The 18,130-nt window shown below is 41.4% G+C and overlaps 1 protein-coding gene across 2 annotated transcripts in view; it reads right to left on the bottom strand.

The window, feature by feature from the left end:
- Pir (pirin) overlaps window positions 1–18,130 on the bottom strand; it is a 90,336-nt gene that overhangs the window by 17,018 nt on the left and 55,188 nt on the right. For both annotated transcript variants that reach the window (XM_075958159.1, XM_075958160.1), the window contains exon 7: window positions 6,595–6,639. In XM_075958159.1, the coding sequence (XP_075814274.1) occupies window positions 6,595–6,639 (45 nt within the window). The remainder of the gene's footprint in view (window positions 1–6,594; window positions 6,640–18,130) is intronic.

Below are 18,130 nucleotides of genomic sequence, written 5' to 3'. Positions count from 1 at the left end.
TTAAAATCATGTTACAGTGTGGTGTGTATCTCAAAATATAGTTTATACGAGTTGTTAATACAATTAAGAACAGACCTGCTACTAAATCACATCATTGCAAATGCCACTAGAGAAGCATAGATGTAATTGCTTCATAAACTGGTTCTTTAACACTTTGATAATGCCATTGAGTTTAAAAACGTTGTCTGAGCCGTTAATCCCAGCACTTGGGAGGCAGAAGCAGGTGGATCTCTGTGAGTTCGAGACCAGCCTGGTCTACAAGAGGTAGTTCCAGGACAGGCTCCAAAACCACAGAGAAACCCTGTCTCGAAAAACCAAAAAAAAAAAAAAGCTGTCTGAGGGGTGCTTAGCAAATGTAAAAAAGTCCACAGCAGAAAAAAAATTAAAATGTGTTTAATCACTGGCCTTGGAGGACAATGGGGATGGAGAACCAATCCAATTACGGTGTATAACAGCTTCCCTGGTGAAAATACTTCTACCTTTGCCAAAGTCAAAGATTCAACATGAGCTTAAGATTCAACATGAGCTTAGGCACAATCAGCCCCTGCACGTTAGCAAGAGCCACCCCAACAAAGCATTCATTTATCAAAGATGTATGTCAGCAAATGTCCTGGAGTGAATAATAGAACTCCATCGACTTTCCATTTACACAGAGATTTGGCAAGAGAAGTCTGGAAGTCTAAGAGGAATGTCATTTAGAGCTGGCTAATATTTCAGGCTGTGACAGGGAACGGCATTTTATTAGGTGTGCTTTACTGACATCCTCTGCAGACAATGCACCATTTTTCTATCTTCAACTAATTCGTATGTCACACCCAGAACCCACGTGGTCCACTCCTGGACCCTGATTTTGTCATGCAATATGTTTGTGATACTCTTTTAATAGAGTGAGCTGACAAGAGACAGACTCAAAAGGACTGCTGAATTGGTATTTCTCTGCATCCCGTATCAGGGTGGTGTGCTTGACGGCAGTGTTGATTGGCCTGTGAGGAAACTTTAATTTAGAAATAGAGTTAAGCATGTCCAAAGGCCTCTAATCTTGGCATGCTGTTAGATGCCTGTTCCCCATGCTCCTTACTGATGCATAAGTGAAATCACGGTGTCTATCCAGAAGGGCCCATTTGAAATGTTCTACCCCAAGGAACGCTTGGGTAATGATACCAGAGTCATTTCCAGGCTGAGAATTTTCAGTCTACTGTGAGTTTCTAGCCTCCTACTCGAAGTCTTCAAAACAGTACCGCAGAAATCAGACAGACTGCATCTTCCTTTCCAGGTCATTTCGGTGATATGGCACCCATCTGGTTATCTTCTGAACCTAAAATAAGTCCCTCCAAAGTATATCCTATTGTTCCTGACTACTTGTAGTTATAAAATGAGCCAGATCAGATAATAAAATACTTTCCATTGGTAATCTTTGCCAAGAATGTTAAATTGAATAATGCAGTTAAGAAAAATTGAACCCCCAAAAATGTAATTGTAGGGTAGTTTTTTGCCTAAACAATCATAAAAGGGCAAAATATTTTTAATTTTTTTAAATGTTAGGGTCCAACTCCTAAGTGTGAGTTTCCTCTTTTCATTTTCTTTATAAGAGATCTTTATAAGAACCAGTGTCTCACACTCTGTCCTACGCATTCTGGTAACTTGCATCACAGACTGTGACATCATCACATGTATATGTATACTGGAAGTTCTTAGCTAACACAACAGACTACTCACGGAGAATTAAAGTGCTGCCAGCGCCTTATTTTAAAGTACACATGTACAGTCATTTATAGCTTTGATAACTATAGTTGAAGTGTCTGAGAGCTAGATTAAAGCATTGTCCTTCATTTTAATTATTTCTTTAGCGTGTGTTTCTTTGTGTATGTAGGTTTATGTGTGCGTGCGTGTGTGTGTGTGTGTGTGTGTGTGTGTGTGTGTGTTAGTCTGGCTAGAGGTTGACATTGGGTATCTTCCTCAATTGCTCTCCACCTCAGCTTTTGAGACAGGGTCTCTCACTGGATCTGGAGGTAGTCTGATGACCAACAAAGCCCCATTGATCCTTTCTGCTGCTCCTCCTAATGCTGTCTACTATGTGCAGCTTTCCGTGGGTTCTGAGGATTCGAAATGGGAATACTTGGCCTATGCCTTGGAATGCCCAGCCCAAGGCATCCTCACTAATCACTGAGGATGGTGATGAAGGAGAGAAAGTCAGAGGCTGAGAAACTCAGGAGCTCACTGACTGGCCAGGGTAGCTGAAACTTGGAGGTCCAAGTTCAATGAGAGTTCAAGTTCTCTGTTGCGGGGGGGGGGGGGGGGGGAGAGTAACTGAGGAAGCAACTTGATGCTGATATCTTTGTAAACCTACACACATGTGATCATATCCACACTAACAAATGCATATACCACATGTACCACATCACACAAACAATGCAAGATACACATGTTTTAAAAATGGTATCGTACTAGGTCACACAAAACCATTCCAATCAAATATATAATGTACTTGGAATATATTTCCCTCATACGTCACTACACTAACCCTTCTATTCCCACCCCTCACTTTGCTCCCAAATTAATAGCACTCATGTTTTTACTGTATGCAGTCTTCCAAGATTACTTTTGCCATCCAAATTGTGGCCTTCTAACCCGACACACTACCTACACATGTTGATGTTGCATTAACTGAACAGTGATGTTTCATGCTGTGTAACAGAGAAAGACTCACTACCAGTTCCTGCCATCTGGGGTTGAGGGGTGCCATTCGTGTTTATGAGCAAGAGAAAAATGAGGTGCTAACGTGGAGAAGCATTTTCTGGATTCTTGTTTTAAGCTTTGCAAGTGAGAACATTTTTAAGAGCTATTTCTGTTTGGCCATTTCTTTTTCTCTGGTGATGGGCTGTTGCTCTTTTGTTTTTCTCATTAGCAACCTCATGGAGGGGTAGATATGAGCAAAGCAAGGAGAGCAGATTCAAATGATGTCATTTGGCCTGTTGCTCATTGGTTGAAGCAGAGTCCTAGGAGGCCAGTTTGGGGAGCTGGATTCGGTCCATGGTCCAGTTTACTTTGGACATAGGCAGTTTCACTCAGAGGCTCGAAACCATAATTCTATCTTCTGCCAGATGTTTTGTACATGTGGCCCACGATCATGGATGTGTGTGTGTGTGTGTGTCGGGGGGGGGGAGGTAGCAGGGAATAAGCCAGTGAGAAGAAATGACTCAGGACAATTTGACCTCATGTCAAGAAAAACAAGTAGAAGTATAGGTCCCTCTTAGCCTGGAATTTCTGAACTCTTCATTTATTGAGTCCTGAGGCTAAAGGTCTGTCTGGTTAAAAGGGGTTGCAATTACTGGTTAAAAGAGGCTTAGCAGATCACTTGCCAATCTAGCTACCATTCACCCTCCCCCTTTTAATGACATTTAAGGCAAAATCATTTGCGAGCTTTGGCAGAGTCAAGACCCTAAGAAAGGTCTTCACTTTAAGGGGGAAAAAACAATTGCAAAGAATTCAAAATAGTAGTTCAGGATACATGAAAAAAACATAAAGTTCACAAAAACTTGGATTACAATATGTACCCTATTTATTTATGGCTGTTTTCATATTACATGGGCAGGGTATAGTAGTCCCAGAGATAAAAATATTTCCTCTCTGGCCCTTTCCATAAAGTTTGGTCTCCATTACTTTTTCTTATTCTACATAAACATTTCAAGACTCCTTAACACTTAAAATTCATGCCCTTTTTTTTAACTATATTCTGTAGTGAGGAGTGGCAAGCTGCATTCCTGCCCAGCTCCCACAAGGCTAGCTTCATACCTGAAATAACAACACACAAATTGAATTCTTTTAAACACCGCTTAGCCCATTAGTTCTAGCCTCTTAATGGCTAATTCTCACATCTTGCTTTAACCCATATTTCGTAATCTGTGTAGCACCACGAGGTGGTGGCTTACTAGAAAAAATCTTAACCTGCATCCATCTCAGAGAGGAGAGCTATAGTGTCTGTGTCTCACTTCCCTTCTTCCCAACATTCTGTTCTGTCTACTCCACCTATCTAATTTTCTGTCCTATCAAAGGGCCAAGGCAGTTTCTTTATTAACCAATGAAAGTAACACATAGGCAGATGACCTTCCTACACCAATATTCCATTTTTGAAAATTATTTTTTATCTTAAAATTATGTTAAGGTGAGACCTCCAAAGCATATTTTTTTCTATTTTTATAAAGTATTATATGATTCTCAGACTATCAAAGAAAATAATGGTGGCCTCATTCTTCCCAGATGGTTAACAATGTGCACACAGGAGCTTGCTGCACTACTACTGGAGAGCTTTTTTTTATTTGTTTTGCTTTGTTTTTTACAACGTGATTTTTTACTCTCTTGAATGATAAAAGAAGTGAATTTCGTTTGGAGCTTGTAATTAAAATGCTATTCAGTGAAGGAGGCACCAAGCCCAATTATGCCACATTAAGAGTAAATTCTAATTACTGTTATTTCTAGAAGCGTCAAGTGATTGAACAACGTGTTTTTGGGAGGATATAAAGAACGGTTTAAATAGATCACCCTGGGTATGGCACCACACCCCACGCAGATGGCATTAGCAAGCCATCTCTCTGTTAACTGATAATATATTGCCAAACGAGGATGTTCACTACAAATTGAGAATGTGTTGCCCAGGGAGGCTGCTGCATCCCCCACAGGAGTGTGGTAGAGAACAGGTCTCAGAAATGGGGAATCTTGGCCACACCCACATCCCTGTCACTCATCAGTGTGGATGGAGAGGAGAAGGGGAAGCCAATGACTGGGTCTCTTACTCTAGCTTCTTCCTGAAGCTAGAGACGTACAAAGGAATATTCTTGTGTACGGAGCTGATTCAGGAGATGGTGTGTCAGGGAACAGCAGTCCAGATATGAGCAGAGTTATTCAAGAAAGGAAGTGTAGCAGTTGCCTTTCTATTGCCAGGACACAAACATGAACTTATAAAAGAAGTTGTTTGGTTGGGCGCATGGTTTCAGAGGGTTAAAGTCCATGATGGAGGAACAAAGGCATGGTGGTAAGGACAGCTGAAAGTTCACATCACGATCCACAAGCAAAATGTAGAGAGGGTGGCCTGGAAATGGCAGTCTTTTGAAACCTCAAAGCTAACAGCCCACACACCCAGTGATACACCTCCTCCAACAAAAACCATGAGTCCTAATCCTTCCTGAACAGCTCTACCAACTGGGGACCAAGTATTTAAACCTAGGAGCCGATGGGGGCCATTCTCATTCAAACCAGCACAGCAAGGCAGGGCAGGCATCTGAGTATATATTCCCATTGTGAAAGACTTGAAAGTGCAGTGGGAAACTCAGGCATGGGCTCTGAGACAGCCTACCTGAAGGGTCAGCTAATTCCAGAATGTTAATTCTCCAGAGCTGTTGTCTTTCCTGACCGGGGTCCAGTTTCAGAAGACATGGCAGAGCTAGGACAGTTGAAAGTTGGTCAGCCAACTACTGACAAAGCAGGCCCGGAGGGTTTTAGGTGGGACATTCATCGTACAGCTGTCACCCAGCCACTTGCTGTCATGCCCACAAAAAGCTGGTTCCTGTTTCCAGGAAGATGGCAATGGTTGGGGTGGACACAAGCAGAGGCGACCTGCTCTGTGTGACCTTCTCCTATCATCTGAATTCTGCCTCTTCTGCTACAATGTTGGCTAGGCTTGAAGACGGAAGCCGGCTTGAACTCTACATTGTAACTGAACAGAGTGTACCGCAAGCCATGGAGGCTGTAGTTGAGAAACACTTGTGTATTAGTTACTTTTCTATTGTTGGGATTAAAAAAAATGACAAAGGAAACTTACAGAAGGAAGCGTCTATTTGGCTTATGGTTCCTTTAGGATAAGACTCTGTCCTGGTAGAAAAATCTGGAATCCGGCAACCTAAGGTGGCTGGAGCTGGGAGCTGAGAGCTCATAACGTGAACAGTGAGCAGGAAGCAGAAAGTAAGATCTAGCGATGGCAAGAATTTTTAAACTCTCAAAGACTATTTCCAGTGACACGCATCCTCAACAAGGCCACATCTCCTAAACATCCCTAAAGAGCATTACCAACTGGGAACCAAGAATTCAAATGACCGTTTATGGGGGCCACTTTCTTTCACATCAACATGGCTCGATCCTTGTCTCGGGCGTACAGATGTGAAACCTTGGCATGAAGAACTTCTTTTAGATATCTCACTATTTTCATACAAAATGGGAGTTGGTTTGTTCGCATGCATTTCTCAACCAGCAACAACATACAACCCTTAGAAGGAAAAGAAATGGCGAGATACCCCAAATATCTAACTTGTATTCTTCTACCTGCAGAGGGGTAGGCAGACTGCTCCTCTCACTGAAGCCCACTGGAGCGCAAACTCCTTATGGGCATGGAAACTTTTAACAAGCATAGCCATGCCTGTGCCTTCTGCCTGGGCCCTTTGTTCATGTCGGGCTCGGTCACTGAACATTCTGGAAGCTGCAAGGCTTCCAGATATGCTGCTCCAGATTTGTAGGGGAAGGAAGGAGGCACAGTATTCTATTACACACAACCGTCTCAGTAGTTTACCCAGTCGTTTGAATTAAACTGCAATACCCTTTACTCACCAACATATATATCTCCAGAGATGGTATAAATGAAGCTTGTCCACCCTGGAAAAGGACCAGAGACATTACAATATTAGTGCACATACTATCAATTTATACATATTTATTGCATATGCATTTTGATATTACATGTATGATATAACCATATATAATAGACAAAAAAGAAAAGTTGAGGGTGAAATATTTTTTCTTTTAGATACATGTTTTAAGACTTTAGTTCTGTGAGCTATTTCTTTTAATTTATTTATTATATATACAATATTATGTCTACATGTATGCCTTCAGGTCAGAAGAGGGCACCAGACCTCATCACAGATGGTTGTCAGCCACCATGTGGTTGCCGGAAATTGAACTCAGGACCTTTGGAAGAGCAGGCAATGCCCTTAACCGCTGAGCCATCTCTCCAGCCCCCTGTGAGGTATTTTTTATACCTATTACATATTTGCATATTTTCTCCTCCCTCACACACACACACACATGCACACAAGCATACACAAACATACTTCTATACATGACGGACTTAGAGTACTTGCTATTTAAGGGCCACCCAAAGTAGGCACTCTCCAGTTCACTTTAGCAATATATCTATTTGTCAAAAGTAATATTATCAAATTATTTTACCCTCATTTGTGTCTACGAGCTAGGTACCCACAGAAGTCAGAGGGGAAACAACAGATCCCCTGGAGCTGGATCTACTCACATTTGTGAGTGGGATGCTGGAATTCGAACTACTGTCCTCCGATAGAGCAGTAAGCACTCTGCACTTTTGAGCCATCCGCCAGCCCACAAATTGTTTCTTACAACTCTATCACCATGCTGTAAGTTAGAGCACTCCAGTCCTTATTCATGTTCAATTTGCGATACTCCCAAGTAGGCTGAAGTATGAATAATGAAGGAGTGTTTTTATATTTGGTTGAGTGCTGGTTTGCAGTGAACACATTCTTTTTCTATCTATCAATAACAGGTGCCACGTCCTGAAGGGCTCTAGAGATTGCCCTAACTGGGGCATTGACAGAATGAAGAGAAGATACACACACACACACACACACACACACACACACACACACACACACACACACACACGGGTAGGGGGTAATCTGGGATTGGGTGGGCTTGACTCTCAGAGAAGCTGCAAACTATATATACAGTTGTGTGTGTGTGTATATATATATAATCGTAACATATTATATACAGTTGAACAGAGAAGCAATGTTATTGCATACAGATGAACAAGGAGCCAGGGTTTATGACATACAAGGAGGCAAGATTAGCTCTTCTCAGGAGAAGCAGCCTTCAGGTTGGAAACAAGCCAGCGGGAGATGGAAACTATGCTGGACATTTTTAGCACAAACTGTACATTTGCCCTTGTAACCAGAGAAAAGCTTTGCCATCCCTCTGAGCCTCATCCAAGGAAGGCTTTGCTACTCCCATGCTGAGGCACTGGAGTCCTTGACATGGCTGTGCTCCTGTCAACAACAAACAGGCCCTCAAGACTTCACTTGCTCCCTACCAACGGGGACCTAAAATCTTTAGTGATGAATAGGTTTCAGATGGCCTGTAATATCCCTGTAATTGTCCACACAAGTTTTCAAAGAAACAGATCCTGGGATCTGTGGAGCTAACAGTTCGGAATCAGTAACAGCCCATCCTTCGCATGCTCAGAGAAGCAACTGGTTTCCATAGCTACTTATGCACTGTACCCATGACTCAGAAGAGATGCTGTGTTCCCGCTGAGAGAAACAAACCCGGGAATGGCAAACTCAGAGTAGATGAAAATATCACTCCATATTCATTTCATGGAAAGATCAAGAAATGGCATTCATCAACAGATGGTGGCCATTAGACTGGAGTTTTTTTGGGAGTTGGCAATTTGGTGGCAAAGTAAAGTGAAAGAAAGACCAGACAGGGCAGATAGACTCAAAAGGTGTGGTTAAGATGGCGAATGGGCTGCAAATACAATAGTGGCACAAGAGGAAAAAGAACTGGCAAACTTCAGTATGAATTGAGTCATTAAGAAAACTTGAATGATGGCTAAATAAACATACTTAGTCAGGCCAGGAGAAACATTTTTCTTCTCCTAGTCCACAGTTTTATGTTTTTTTTTTAAGTTTTTGTGTGTATATGCGTGTTTGTGCATGTGCAGATGCATACACCTGAGAAGCTGCACATGTGTGCATGCACACATAGAGGCCAGAGGTCAACCTTAGGTGTCTTTCCTCAGGAGCCATCCACTTTGTTGAGACTGGGTCTCTCGCTGGGACCTGAGCCTCACAGATGAGACGTGGGTGGCTAGCCAGCAAGTCCCAGGGCTCTGTGGACCTCTGCCTCCCCAGCGCTAGCATCTCAAACGCAAGCCACTATTTCTGGCTTTTCCTGAGATTTTACGAGAAAAAATCTAAGTCATTGCTGTCTTGGCTCCTCCCCCATTCAGCCTCCCACAGTTTATTGCACTTCTATCAATGGTACACATTGTGGGTATAAACATCAAGAAGGTCCAGCCACTGGTATCCAAGTGGGACAGCGTGAAGGCGGAAGGTCCCTTGTAGATGTTGAAAACACATGCTGAGAATCTATAGCCCCATTCTCGTGTGCACAGCGGGGCTCTGCAAGGACTCCCGCTTCTCTCTAATGGATGATCAGCTTTCCTATTCCTATTTAGTCTAATTTAGAATCCTACTCTACAACCAAACCCCTTTCCTCTTAGCATAAAAAAAATGTTTAGTCTGAAAATGGTTAACATTTCTTTTCTAAGTGCAGATGGCTTTATTTCTTTTATCTTGGAAAAAATAAATTAACATGTCATTTTAAGAATACCAAAGCATGAGCCAGCTAAACTGCAAATTTTTCTGTAATTCTCAGAAATACCCCATCATAAACGGTGAGCAATTTGGTATTTGCACTTTGGGGACTTTTTCCTTTTACGTACTGCATATTATTAGCTTCAGAAGGAGAAGAAACTCAATGTTGTCTTTTAAACGTCTTTCCATGTCAAAACATTGAGCAGTAACTCCTCTGTTGGAAAGACTGCAGAACGTTCCACTGTCTTGAATGTGATTTTGTTCATATAATCAACCCTCCCTTCACACGTCTAAAGGCAGTTAATAGGTGATTATTTCTAGAACTGCCAAATCTTCATCACTCTCGGCTGCTCAGCGGAGGTCTCTATTTTGGATCTTTTAAATGATCCCCGTCTCATTTCTCCTTCGCTTACTGCGTCACTCTCCAGACAGACAGCTAGTCCACACTTATCACATGGGTCTGTTTCCTTTCCTTCAAAAATCCTTCCTTGACAAAACCCAGAAGGACAAAGTATGTGCTGTGAGGAGCCACCAAGTGAGTGTTCTCCATGCATTTGCCTGCCTTCGCTCTTTGTTAAAGTAATCTATTAGGACACACAGTGTAACACAGCTCAGTATATAGAACACAGTTCACGTAGCTGGGTGGAAAGCACGGAGCATTAGAGCTAGTGGAACAGCAGCAGTGGAGAAATCCCTCTCCTATCTTCTCTGTAGAAAGATATCCACCTACAACATGCTATTTAGCTTTGCTTCATTTCTAGGGAGCACTGTTTCTCGGGGCTGCCAAAAAGAAAATAAGTGTCAAATAGTATAAATGAATGCAATCTGTACATTTAAGAAAAAACATTTTGTTCAAATTCCTCCTTGCTAAAAGCAAAATTGCGTTAGCTAAGGGCTCTCCCCTGTGCGGTTTTCAGGTCCTTCTTCCTTCCTTCAACACTCCTGTCACTTTTATGTTCTGCACTAGGAATCGATGTCACCCTCCAGTGTTTGTCATTCCCTCAGAGGTCACATTGCCTACATTTTCCTTGTGTCCACAAGCATGGTGGCCACCCTACTGTCTCTTTGCAGCTGCGAAGATCTTCACTTCCCTCGGGAAATAACAAATCAAATCTGTTGAGATGAAGCTCATGTTTTTTTCGTCTAGTCCCTTAGGACAGTTAAGTCAGCCACACATACAAGTCCTTCAGCCAAACACAAAACAAATGTACAACGTGGCTTTTAAATGTGTAAATCATTTTCTGTGGCAGGGAGGTTCCTGATTCTTAAAAATATCCCTAGTGAGAGATTTCCTCAGCCTACATTCCTTGGCTTAAGCCAGACCATTTTTCTTCTGTCTTCATTAAGAGTTCATAATTCCAGTGAATTTACAGCTGTTCTTATGCATGTATGTGGCGGAAGAAGTAGGAAAACATGGCCTGCAGACACACTACAAGTCAGTTAAATAGAAGAAAGGAGAGAAGGCAATGGGGCTAAGAAGAGAACATACCCATCCCCCAACTTAGGCTTATACCGTTTGCCAGACCCCAAAGCAGCTATGATCCCAAGTGCCTGTATTGGAAGCTGCCACATGCAACTTCCTCAGGCTAACGCCCTCACTGTGGACCTGACATCTGCCCCTCTTCTTCAGAATAAACTCTTTTTCAATTTATGCTTTGAAATAATTTGAGACTCAGGAAAACTTCTAAAGATACTACAGAGAATTACTATATATTCTCCTAAAGCCAGCATGCCACCCTACCTGCTTCATTGTGCTTCCTTAATGTAGGCCATTTCTCTCTCTCTCTCTCTCTCTCTCTCTCTCTCTCTCTCTCTCTCTCTCTCTCTCTCTCTCTCTCACACACACACACACACACACACACACACTCAACATCTAGCCCTTAGGAGGTATTTTAAACAAATTTTAGCTCATTTTTCTTCCCATCCCTTTCCTTTATACTTTCCTCAACATCTATGTAGGTCAACACTTCTAATGGGGCTGTGACCTGGGCCTAAGATGAACCCATGCACCCTAAAACAGCAATCCAAGTGCTCTACTCTTAGATTACAAAATACATGAAGCCAAGTGTGGCAGGGTCACTGTTACCCAAAACATAACCAAGAATTCTGTGTATTTCCCTAAACATTATATACAGGTATAAAACTGTCCAAAACAAACCTACAGTAGCAACGAGAACCACATGGCACGCCGGACTGAGTATTCCCCTGAATATTGTAGTTTAGAATAGCTGACATTAAGATGGATTTTCTGGCCAGGTGGTGGCGGCACATGCCTTTAATCCCAGCACTCAGGAGGCAGAGGCAGGAGGAGTTCAAGTCCAGCCTGGTTTACACAGTGAGTTCCAGGGCAGTCATGGATGCATGGAAAAACCCTGTCTCAAAAACCCAAACACACAAACAAATAAATAAATAAAAAGATGGATTTTCTGATCTCACTGCAGCTGACAGCTCACCACAAGACATAAATATAGTGATGTATAACTAATGGCTATCTCATAACTAAAAATAAAGAGCAAAAGGAAGCGAAGTCACTAAAGGGCCACTCATTGGTTGAGTATGGAACAAGGTAGCAGGTTAAAAATCACAGTAACATTGGGCTGGTTATGAAATCGTACACAATCACTGCCTAATGGATCTTATGAGGTTATAGAATCTCTTTGTACCTCAGCCTCCTCATCTGAAAAACTGACATGATCACACTGGCCTATGGGATTAGGAGGATAGTAGGTGTTAGCACAGGGAGAGTTCTAGAATAGTTCTGACAAACAGGAAGTTATGTGCACTAGCATTATAACAGAAGGATTCATTGAGCTGCAGCAACTGAAGATGGTCGTGACACTCCTTGCCCTTGAGTGAGCCTCCTAGCTTCTTACCTCCATTCCTTTCTCATTCCCTTCCTTTTTACCTTCCTCCTTCTCCCTTTCTTTCTGCTTTAGACAGAATCTCACTAGGTAGCTCAGGCTGGCTTCAAATTCCCTGTCTAGCCTAGGCTAACTCCACACTCCTCAAAGATTCTTCCTGCCTCTGCCTCTTGATCGCTGACATTAAAGGCATGCACCACCACATTTTTAAAATGTAGTTCTATATCCATGCATTAGAAATAAATGTCATCAACGGACATAAAGTTTCAGTTCAATAGTACAAGGTCAAGATACTTATTTTTATAATATGGTACTAAAATCACTAACTGCAAATTCTCAACAAAATGTTCTGTTTAGGGCTATGAGGTGGCTCGGTGGCTAAGAGGACCTTTGCTTTTATGAAAAACCCAGGTTCAGTTTCCATCACCCACAGAGTGGCTCCAGTTCTAGGGGATCGAATGCTTTTTTCTGATGTCCATAGTTACTAGGTACACATACATACATACATACAGTCAAAATACTCATATATGTGAGATAAAACAAAAAATTATGGTAGTGCAATCTTTAACCCCAGCACTTGGGAGGCTGAGGCAGGTGGATCTCTGTGAGTTCGAGGCCAACTTGGTCTACATAGTGAGTCCCAGGTCAGTCAGGGATACGTTGTAAGATTCTGCCTAAAAAATTTATCTATTTAAATCATTAAAATAACTGTAAGTAATGTGTTAGGTATCTCCATTTAGTCATTCTACAATGTATCCATACTTTAAAACACCATGTTGCACAGAAAGAAGGAATACTAATTTACTTGCCAATTGAAAATAATTTTAAAATGAGAGGCCGGGGATGTGGCTCAGTAGTAGAACAGGTACATGTCTCCGAGTTCCAACCCCACCATTGCAAAGAAAAATATTTAAAAAGAAAACTAATTCCAGAAAAGTAAATTACACGCCAACACAAAAGACAAGGAAGAAAACACCTGGTAGACTACAGAACATTTTCATGACCTTTGATTTGGCAGTGATGATTAAAGAAGCCACAGAGTGCACTGACCACTAAGGAGCAATCTGTAAACCCAAGAAAACTTTCATTGATTCCAGTATAGGAATAGAACAGAAAAATGAGAGGTAGAAAGGAGAAGATATTTATAATGCAAATGATGCTGACTAGAACTCAGAATATACAGAGTTGCTACATATCAATATGAAAAGGACATACAGCTCGCCCAAAGTAAAACAATTAAAATTTCTTGCAGGATAAGTTTACAACTGCCTCAGGTTCATGTTTATCAATGCTTGGAGGACTAATTGATTAATAGCCATAACTTTTAAATGTATATCATAGCTATAAGGAACTCTGAGATCAAGTATTCCAATGCTTTGCCAAGCTCTCTACTTGGTAATAGAACATTAGAATATTTAATCAACTTCAATCAACTAGCAAAACAATCCCTTACAGACATGCCAGGGGACAAGTTGAGTATTTGATATAGTGAACAAAAAAAAATCACAATTTCTCTCTCTTTTTTCCTTTTTCTTTTTTCTTTTTTGGTTTTTTTTTTTTTTTTTTTTTTTTGAGACAGGGTTTCTCTGTAGCTCTAGAGCCTGTTCTGGAACTAGCTCTGTAGACCAGGCTGGCCCCAAACTCACAGACATCTGCCTGTCTCTGCTGGGATTAAAGGCATATGTCACCACCGCCCAGGCACCCTTTCTTTAACAACTCCTCCCATGTACAATTCTACATGAATTATTTGAGTTTGGAGCTCCTCCCTAACAACAGAGACACTGTAAGAAGTCAGGCTAGGAATTCCAAGACACCTCTCATCATGTGTTTTCTCTAGGCTTTTTCAAATCATTAAAAACATCACAGTGAGTTGGGGATAAAGCATTTGTCTATCATCCATCAAGTTCAGGGTTCAAGCCTCAGTATGGAAAAAAAAGTCACAAATTAGAGGAAATGGGAATCGCTACTCATTTTTTCACCACTAGGCATATAAAAACTGGGTTACACTTTTCACAGAGGCAGAAGTTGTATTGTGATTGTTTTAATTTCGTGTCTGTTGCTGTGATAAAATACCCTAACCAAAAGCAATTTTGGGGAAAAGGGGTTTATTTGACTTATAAGTCCAAGTTATAGTCCATCATTTCAAGGAAGTTGCATAGGCAGGAGCTTAAAAGCCTAGTCTCCTCACACCCAGTCAAGACAAAAGACAAATGAAAACACTTACACTGCCTGCCTGCCTGTTTGCTTGCTTGCTTGCTTTGAGCTAGTTTTCTTTATTTATTTATTTATTTATTTTTTTAAATTTATTTATTTATTAAGGATTTCTGCCTCCTCCCCGCAACCGCCTCCCATTTCCCTCCCCCTCCCCCGATCAAGTCACCCTCCCTCATCTGCTCGAAGAGCAATCAGGGTTCCCTGACCTGTGGGAAGCCCAAGGACCGCCCACCTCTATCCTGGTCTCCTAAGGTGAGCATCCAAACTGCCTAGGCTCCCCCAAAGCCAGTACGTGCAGTAGGATCAAAATGTAAGAATAATGAAAACTAGCTCAAATAGTTGAGCTAGTTTTCATTGTTCTTACAAAGTTCATGGCCCAAGCCAGGAAATGGTGTTGCTCACATTTGGGATGGGTCTTTTCGCTTCCATTACCAATCAAGACAGTCCCTCACAGACATGCCCACAGACCAGCCAGATCTAGTTTATCATTGAGACACTCTTCCCAGGTGACTGCAGGTTGTGGCATGGTGACAATGGAAACAAACCAGAGCAGCAGCGAACTCCATGATGATCCCATGGTCCCTGCCTTCGGGTGTTGTCATAGTAATAATAATAAAACAAACCCAGCTCTTCAAGTGTGACCGGCACCTGGTGTCTTACTTCTCCTGGACAGTACAGCAAGATTGACAGGGCATTGCTTCTGGGATTGCAAGATTGACAGGACATTGCTTCTGGGATTGCTCATTCTCTTTTGTTCCCTCACATGGACACTGTGATAAAGCCAGAAGCTGTGTGAACCATCCTAGGAAGAGACCGATGTAGCAAGAACAGAGAACAGACCAGTCAGCGAATCCTGCCAGCAGTCACCAGAGTGTGAGTTTGCAACTAAGGATGACAAAGATACTGGCTGACATCAAGATAACACTGTAATAGTGACTGGGTCAGAGGTCACAACCATGGTATGAGATACTATGAGTTGCCTTAAAGCACTAAGTTCCAGGTTGGTTTGTTATACAGTCACAGAGTAGCTTGTACAATAAGATTCGCCTAAAGATAAACTATATAGCCTGGTATTAATGCTTAGTATTTCTACTAAGTTTTTTCAACATTACAATGTCCAAAATATGAAAAATGAACTGAGTTACAGGAACTTGGGGTAGGAAATATCTGATACTATTACATCTACAACTTATTGCGTATGCTATCATCATCACCAAATACTATAAAACAAGCAAAATGCCATAGCTAACTGTTTCTGTGCCACATACCTTAGTTCCTTTTGAAAAACAATGGAGTGTTCCATTATGAAATAAAATAACATATTAGGAAATACTAAAAGGAAAGTTTTAATTGCAAAAAATTCGCAACAGTAAAACTTATACTAATGTTAGTATAATATGTATTGACTATATTAAAAATAATTACCTAAAGACACCCAAAAGTGATTTTTTTAGTACAAAATACTGAAATTCTCTTTTAAAAGTGAATGGGAAAGATGTGGCTCGTTTCCTTTTTCCTTCACCTCAAGGAGAATACAGAAAGCAATTTCTACTGATGTTGCAAATGCTATCTTAGTTTACGGCTGTCACTGCAGGTACCGACTTCACTCTGCTTCTACATCACTGCTCCTCTTACTGGGACTTGCCTTCTTTCATCTACGTAGTCACTGCTGCTGAAATCCAGCACGCCCACCTGGACTTCCCAGACTATCCTCTCATCACGAGCTGGCCTCCATTCCCGGACCAGTACCTAAGGTGATCAGCTTAAAAAATGGACAGCTGACTTTGGCTCATGGTGTAGAGGTCTGTGACCGGTTGCCCATGTGGCTCCTGGGCTTGTATGAGGTAGTGAGGTCGTGCAACATGGCAGCCATGATTGGCAGAGGAAGCGTCTTGATTTATAGCAGCCAAAAAAGAAAGAAAGAAAGAAAGAAAGAAAGAAAGAAAGAAAGAAAGAAAGAAAGAAAGAAAGAAAGAAAGAAAGAAAGAAAAGAGAATCCAGGACCTCAGTATCCTTCCTTTTCAGGAGTACATCCCCAAAGATCTAACCTCCCCCAGACACAACTTTCTAGAATTTCCCCTTCCCCTCCAGGAGCCACATAGGCTGAGGACCAAGCCTTCACTACACAGGTTAAAACCATAGAACACTCCATCTCAAGAGCCTTGGTTTACTCATACTTGCAAAGTCCCCCTGCTTTTTTTTTTAGACAGTCTCGAGTAGCTCAGGCTGGCCTTCCGTTCACTATGTAGGTGAGATGCCCTTGAACTCCTAATCCTCCCACTACTGCGTCTACCTTCTGACTACCATGATTACAGGTCTACATTAACACACATGTCACTTTTTTGCTGTCATTTTGAGACAGGGTCTCATGTAGACTAGACTGGCCTCAAATTTTCTATGTAGCCAAGGATGACCTTTAACCTGTTTACACTTGCTCGGATTTGGAATTATAAGCGAGCTCCACCATACATATCTGTAAAGTCTCCTTCTCCTTTGCCATGTAACACAGTTTCAGGTCCTGAGAGTTAGTACATGAACATCCTGAGGGAAGAAGGACAATATTCTGTCTAACAGAGTGGTACACTATCCATTGTCTGAAGATAGTTTTGCTATCGATTTATCTACACCATGAAGAAAAGCTATAAAAGAAGGAAAAGGTTCACTAAATGAAAAAATTTTCATATCATAACAATTTTCATAATTAACACTCCAAACCATGCTTTAAAGTACCCAGAAGCAGAGATGCTATGTAGAAAGGTGGAAAAAATAAACAGTCAGTAGAAAAACAGGTTCTGAAGAGCAGAAAGTATAAGTTTCTTGAAAAAGATTGATATTTTCCTAGAAATGCAAATTTATGTCCTTCGTGATGAATGATAACAATATTGTCGGCACATCAATTTACAGCAAGAAAAATCAGATTGCCTTGCAAGAGATGCTAAAAGTCACCATGCAAAAAAATGAACCCTACTAATTCTTATTTTAGCCAAGATCTAATGGAGAAAATGTGTGGCCAATGCAAAGGAAATCTAGTACTGTCAAAAACTCGACAGATTGGATTCTTTGTAAATGATGCATCGTCAGGCCCAATTCCTGATATGAACTGTCTTCCAAATCACCACTGCATGAAACATCTGTTTTCTGCAAGATTAACACAATCCAACAGAAATGTGCCTAGCCCAAAGGAAAGAACGAGATGGTAAAAATTGATTCTAATGCTATTTATGGGAAAGAATTCCGATAAAACCTGGTAGGGTTCAGGAAGAATGTATCCAGGCTCTCCGTTAACTGTGTTTCCCTTGGGACGCAGGCATTTTCTTGGTATCAGAGGTGGGATGGTAGCAATGCGTGCTTCCATTTCTATCCAATCAGGCTGTTAATGACACCACCAAGTCAACATTAACTTAGACGGCTCATGCCAGAAGCCAAACACAACCCAGACGTCCACGTCAAATCATTTTACCATGAGGAATAACACCATCAAATATGATAAGCTAAACATGCATGGGACACAGCCAATGGACCACACATTTCAAGGGATATTTGCTGTAATAAAGCATCTAAAGAAAATGGATTTAGACAGTTCTTGGAGCTGTAACGGAATTTGACCTAGAAAAAATGGTGACAAAGAAGAGAGATGAGGTAACCTTGATTTAAGCAACTTCA

This window comes from Microtus pennsylvanicus, chromosome X (assembly GCF_037038515.1).
Source record: "Microtus pennsylvanicus isolate mMicPen1 chromosome X, mMicPen1.hap1, whole genome shotgun sequence".
Classification (NCBI taxonomy): domain Eukaryota; kingdom Metazoa; phylum Chordata; class Mammalia; order Rodentia; family Cricetidae; genus Microtus; species Microtus pennsylvanicus.
Note: the sequence above shows the minus strand (reverse complement) of the source record. Positions and strands in the feature narration are given on the sequence as shown.